General features: G+C 36.3%; 1 protein-coding gene across 1 annotated transcript; it reads left to right on the top strand.

Moving 5' to 3' along the window:
- The first annotated feature begins 201 nt into the window (after positions 1 to 201).
- Positions 202 to 5,869, top strand: LOC137829638 (extra-large guanine nucleotide-binding protein 1-like). The gene is made up of 8 exons (XM_068636489.1): positions 202 to 2,664; positions 2,796 to 2,933; positions 3,012 to 3,116; positions 3,194 to 3,367; positions 3,497 to 3,671; positions 4,039 to 4,280; positions 4,671 to 4,834; positions 5,030 to 5,869. The coding sequence occupies exons 1-8, from the start codon at positions 1,765 to 1,767 to the stop codon at positions 5,619 to 5,621; spliced, it is 2,490 nt and encodes an 829-aa protein (XP_068492590.1). The 5' UTR covers positions 202 to 1,764; the 3' UTR covers positions 5,622 to 5,869.
- The last annotated feature ends 597 nt before the right edge of the window (positions 5,870 to 6,466 follow it).

Below are 6,466 nucleotides of genomic sequence, written 5' to 3'. Positions count from 1 at the left end.
TAAATAATTAAAGATAATAAAAATATTAAAAAAATATTAATGAATATAAAAAATCTCTTTTTTTAACTTAAATTTGTTTTCACTTACTAATCTTCGATCTCGAGTTGAAACAAAGGCTAAAGCGATACGCTGGTGGTGGTGCCTTTTATTTCTTACCTATCAAAAGTACAGAAATAAAAATATTAAAATTAACGAAGGGCAGAGATTTGATCCAGTTTCTCTGAAAACTGGAGAAGATCTTTTTGGTTTTGGTTAAATTAGCAATGACACACAGAACCAAAACAAGAATCTCGCACTCTGCTCAAAGACCAAGTGCCACGCCTGTTGTTTATCTTCAATACTGTATCACGGTTTCACGCCAGCAGATTCTCACCTTCTACTTCCTGTTTTACGTTCAGTTTCAAAGCACACTCACAAAAAACAACACTTTCTAAATATTTCCACTTTTCTTCAATTGCCACTTTCTATATATATATATATAGACACACACACACAAACATACCTCTCACATCAAACTAAACATTACCAGAAGTGTCTTTCTTGCTTTTGCTTTGATCTCCATTTCAGTCCCTTATTTTTCTTACTAGCTCTCTGATTAGTGCTTTTGGCTTTGGCTGCTAATTCGGTAGATTTCAAGTGATGTCTGCACTGGTGGATATATGGACAAGGGAACTGTCCAAGCTAAAGGAAAAAGATGAAACCATTCACTCTGCTGCTTCCATTCAGCATGAATCTGCCCAATCCTTCCAGGAAAAGGACCTGATCTCATCTGGGTTGGCTGAACTTGCTGCCAAACACATGCAAGTTAACAAGCCAAGGTTGCTCTTTTCGGAGGCTTCACTTTCCATGCTTCTTCAATGTTTTAGCCCTTGAAGAAAACAATAAATGCTTAACTCACTTTATTTCTTCCTTTACCCTTTACAAGTTAGAATGATGTGTGTATATACTGCTCCTTCCTGTTTCTAATAAAATCACCTGTTTAGTTTTTTTTTCTTCTCTTAATTTCACACCCAGATCGTTTTTAATTTTATGTTTGATGATGAATCATCAGTCAAATTTATCAGTACTTGTTACCAATAACCTTTGTAAATAAAATATAGATAAGCTTTCAAACTTAGTCAAAATAGACAAAAGAAAAGTTTATTATCTTTTCTGAGAGGAATGATCTACCAGATGAATTCAAGAAAACTTGGTCAGAAATGGAAAAACATTGAATATTTTTGTCCCTGCTGCTAACAAATAGTAGCCATACATAGATACATACCACTATATTATTTTTTGTTAGGTGTTGTTGACTTTGCTTTTAAAATACATAACCTGGGCATGTGTCAATTTCAATTGACTTGTTCCTTTCTATCTTTTTTCTAGAAAATTACAGTTTCATTCAAATAACCTTATTTGTACAGTTAAAATGCTTTTCGGTTATTCATAGGTAACCTGACAACTGATATTTAAGGAAAACACACGCACCATAACAGTTGGTTTAGTTTGAAAAGTTCCACGCCGTCGTTGTTGTCCATTTCTTTTCTCATCAATTTCCATTCCAACCTTTTGAATACGTTGTTCATGACCAAACCAAAACCTGTGCAACTCTTTCCCTCGCAAGTCTCCATCATATACTCTCTACCAATTTTTGCAACTCACGACCTTTGATATTACGTTTCAAAAATGAGTGAAGGTTGAGGAATAGCATAAGCAGCACCGAGTTGTGTTGGTTTGATCAGAGTGAACAAGTTTGTTTCACTTGAGTTTTGAAACTTTTACATGGCTTCGCTTCTGAAAAGTCTTCGTCCCGGTGTGCCTTCAGTTCATGATGCTGGAGATGATTTCAGCTATGAATACTCTTTTGCTGAGGAATACAAAGGCCCTCCTCTCAGCTACTCTATCCCAGAAGTTCTTCCTTTCAACCTTGACCAAATCCCACTTGCCCCTGTTGCTCATTCTCCCCCTCACAACTTGTCCCTTCCAGTTATCCAACCCTTTAGAAAAACCAATCCAGAATTGGCTTCAAGAGCTTCCTCTGTTTCTTCTAATCCCCTGTCATGCAAAGAAGAGGATCATGATGATGATGATGACGACCCTGTTAGCCCAAAACATGTTAAACGGCCCTCCGTGGTGACTTTTCGTGATCCTGAGACAAATGAGATAGTGGATGATGAAGAGATTGTTGAATCTGTTAGTGGAGAAAGTAATAGCAACAATAGTAATAGCAATAATAATCGTGTGAGGCCGCATGCTGAGAGAGGTGGGAAGAAGGGATCGTGCTATCGATGCCTTAAAGGGAGTCGTCTAACTGAGAGGGAGGTTTGCATTGTTTGCGGTGCAAAGTTTTGTCGCAACTGCGTACTTAGAGCAATGGGGTCCATGTCTGAAGGCAGAAAATGTGTCACTTGCATCGGTTATAGAATTGACGAGGACAAGCGAGGGAACCTTGGAAAACCTTCTCGGATGCTCAAGTACTTGTTGTCTAAGGGGGAAGTGAAACAAATCATGAAGGATGAGATGTTTTGTAAAACAAATCAGATACCAGCAGAAGATGTTCGTGTGAATGGAGAACCCCTTGACTTGGATCAGCTCACTCTGCTTTTGACCTGTTCAAACCCCCCAAAAGGATTGAAACCGGGTTTCTATTGGTATGATAAAGCATCTGGGTTTTGGGGAAAGGTGATAATCAAGTCGAACCTCGGATACTCTTCTTTGTTAGTTTAATCTAAGTGAAACTTAATGAACTTGAACTTACCATTTATGTTTTTTACAAGCAAAGCTCAGATATGGTGTACTGCTTGATCCTGCAGGAAGGTCAACGGCCATGTCAAATTATTAGCCCACAGTTGGAGGTTGGGGGTCACTTGCAGAGAAATGCAAGCAATGGAAAGACAGAAGTAACTATAAATGGTCGAGAGATTACCAAAAAAGAGCTTTGGATACTGAAGGTGGTTGTTGATCTAGGCACTTTCATAGTATACAATTTTGAAACTGTTAAACTGAAGTGTCACTTTGTTTAATTGCAGTGGGCAAGAGTGCCATGTGAGGGAACAACTGACTTTTGGGTGAGCCAAGATGGATCATACATGGAAGTGGGACAGAAGAATGTGAAGGGGCACATATGGGAGAAGGTAATTCATGTTGTTTAGCTTTTCTTAAGCTATAATCCCTTGTCAATGACTCTGGTATATGTGCATGCTTTTGACAGTCTACAGTGAAGCTTGCTTCTCTAATTCTGTCCCTGCCAGTTCCTTCTAGTTCCTTAACTCCAGCTGACGAAGGAGAAAATGAAATTAGCAAACACAACATTCAACAGAAAATGCTTCACAAATTTTTACTTGTTGGTTCTGAAAATTCTGGAACATGTACCATATATAAACAGGTAACATGCTGCTAGAGGGAATTATTTTGTCATGCATTTGTTTGGTATCTCTCTTACATCTGAATAACTCTCTGTAATAAGTTGAAGCCTTGAGTTTGTAACACTTAGACTGAACCTTTTATATTGCAGGCCAAGCTTCTGTATAATGCTCCTTTCTCTGTAACCGAGCTCCAAAACATCAAGCTGGTAATTCAAAGCAACTTGTATAGGTACCTTGGCATCATATTAGAGGCACGAGAGTTTTTTGAAGAGAGTTTGTTTGAAAAAAGTAACGAACAACTTGTTGGTGAATCAACTTCTTCTGGTAATTGTTTTTCTCTGAGTATATAAAGAGCTAACGGGGAGATCTGCACTGTCTGAATGAAGTATTTGTCCACATTTCATTGAACACCTTTTCCTTTTGCATTCTTTTTTAACACCATAAAGCAAAATGGTTTTATCCATTTGACAAATCAAAACGATTCTTTTTGAACACCATAAAGCAAAATGGTTTTATCCATATTTAACGAATCAAAAACGATAAAGGCTGAATCTAAATAGAATTATCCATTCAATACTAAACAGAATGTTAATTGTTGATAAGGATAATTAACCGAGTCATCCAGTAACTTCACAGTATATTTTGTAATTTATATTAGGAGGAAAAGTTTTTGATGTTTACTCTGCAACAGGGATTACTGGAGAAATTATTGACTCGACAACCTATTCTATTAGTCCAAGACTAAGAACTTTCTCCGATTGGCTACTCAAATACATGATGTCAGGCAACTTGGATGCAATATTTCCAGCTGCTGCTCGTGAATATGCGCCAGTGCTGGAGGAACTGTGGAGGGATGCAGCCATTCAGGCCACATACAAAAGGAGAAATGAAATAAAAAATCTGCCAAAAAGTGCGAGCTATTTTCTTGAGCGGGTAAGATAATGTTCCACATATTCATCATCACATCATAATTCCTTTCTACTCTCATAACTGATTCCACTTAATAACACTTGATGCACCTTTATTATTTTCTTTTCAATAGTTGTGTTTTATTTCTACTTTGTTGCCATAAACTATACTAGAGTTGCTTAGGAACAGAGTTGGAATAACTGATTTGACACAGTTTAGACGGTTAATAATGTTCTATTACTTTATAGAAAGTATTTAACTTGTCTTTTTTTAATCCCATTTGAACTTCCTGGGTTAGTTTAAATTGGATAGAGGATTACCAACTCAATCACTTGGGTAGAAATTCTGAATGGAGGTTACTGAACACATGATTACCTCAATCTCATGAATATCTAAATATTTCTTCGGATGCAGGCTGTTGAAATTTCCAGAATAGATTATGAACCCTTGGACATGGACATCTTGTATGCTGAGGGAATAACCTTATCAAATTCCCTTTCTTCTATGGAATTTTCATTTCCTGTGTCAGGTCATGAGGACTCATTGGACCCTGTGTATCAACATGATCCTTCACTCAGGTCCCCTTTCATTCCATCAATGTTACACATAATAACAATCTTCAGTTTTAGAGTTATGCACTTCACCTTTTTTTAATTCAAAATCAAAACTAAGCTAGCTGATTTAGGATGATAAAATCCATAAGGAATAATAGATATCTGCAGGTAATGATAAAACAACTTGGTAATGCATTGAATCTTTGTTTGTGCTTGTAGGTACCAGCTCATCAGAGTGCATCCAAAAAGCCTCGGAGAAAACTACAAGTGGTTGGATATGTTTGAAGACACTGATGTAGTCTTATTCTCAGTGGCCTTAACTGACTATGACGAGTACACGGTAGACAGTAATGGAGTTGCTACCAACAAAATTTTAGCAGCCAAACATCTCTTTCAAAATATCTTCACTCATAGAGTCTTCAGCAACACTAAATTTCTTCTAATATTGACCAAGTTTGATCTGTTTGAGGAAAAGATTGAACAGGTTCCTCTAACACAATGTGAATGGTTTTGGGACTTCAATCCAGTGATCAGCCACAACAATAAAACCGCTGGTATTGGTAAAAGTACCAACCATCCTCCACTGGCTCAACGTGCTTTTCAATACATTGGTATGAAGTTCAAGAGCTGGTTCAATTCTCTAACTGGTAGAAAGCTGTTTGTTTCACTGGTTACTGGGTTGGAACCTGCTACTGTTGATGAAGCTCTTAGATATGGCAGAGAGGTTATGGTGTGGGAAAAATGGGACCCCTCTTTGATAAATGAGAAGTCTGAGATAACATCCACAACTTTTGATGCAAGCTATGAATAAAAATATAATAACTATCACCTCTCCTAGAAAATTCTGTAGTTTTTTTCTCACATTTTAGAATCAGTCAATAGTACTGGGTTAACATTGAAGGAAATGATGCAACCTAATCTTGATGATGCTAGAACTCACGTTGCCACCACCACATAAGTCTTATATTACTCTCTCCCCAAACATTCTCTGTAAATGTGACCTTAGAATCACAATTTCATGTATGATTATAATAAATCAAAATTAAATTTATTCTCAAAGGATATGTTTGATTGGAAATAAACAAAATCTATATTTGTATGAGGTTAAAAACTTTTGTATTAGTTTTTATTACAAAGTTTAAGATAAAACTTTTTAAACACAAATCACTTCACTTGAAATATAGTTTTAACTAAAATTGGTTTTATAAAATCAAAATCATTCAATATTAAAGTTTACCAAAGATTAAATTCCAGAAACTACAGGATCATTTTTCATGGCCAACATAGCTGCAGAATGAAAGATTTTTTGCTTTTACTGTGCTGAAACATGTTTTTATTATGATACAAATTGTTGAACATCACCCTTTATAATGCAAATTGTTGAATGGAGCTTTGTGACAAAATCAATGAACTGGGGGTGAATTGAGTACAACCTTCTTGTCACCTACTGACCCTGATATTTTTTAGGCTTGACAAATATCCTGGGAAGATATAAAGTGAAAATTCAGCAGATTCAGATTTTGTGTTCATAAAAACAAGACAATGACAATTTAACCAACAATTAGCATTAAACAAATGAACCAAAAGGCACGTCCATGTACCCCCTTATGACAGAGAAAGTCATTATTGTTTACCTTTTCTTGTAAAGTATTATAA

Source organism: Phaseolus vulgaris, chromosome 11 (assembly GCF_000499845.2).
Source record: "Phaseolus vulgaris cultivar G19833 chromosome 11, P. vulgaris v2.0, whole genome shotgun sequence".
Classification (NCBI taxonomy): domain Eukaryota; kingdom Viridiplantae; phylum Streptophyta; class Magnoliopsida; order Fabales; family Fabaceae; genus Phaseolus; species Phaseolus vulgaris.
This window is presented reverse-complemented; position numbering and strand designations above follow the sequence as displayed.

Bases quoted from the DNA above. Each gene is read 5' to 3' on its own strand.
- LOC137829638 (XM_068636489.1), top strand. From the start codon at position 1,765: ATGGCTTCGCTTCTGAAAAGTCTTCGTCCCGGTGTGCCTTCAGTTCAT. The intron at 3,368-3,496 runs GTAACATGCTGC...TTTATATTGCAG, and splicing joins CATGTACCATATATAAACAG to GCCAAGCTTCTGTATAATGC. The intron at 4,835-5,029 runs GTCCCCTTTCAT...TTGTGCTTGTAG, and splicing joins CAACATGATCCTTCACTCAG to GTACCAGCTCATCAGAGTGC.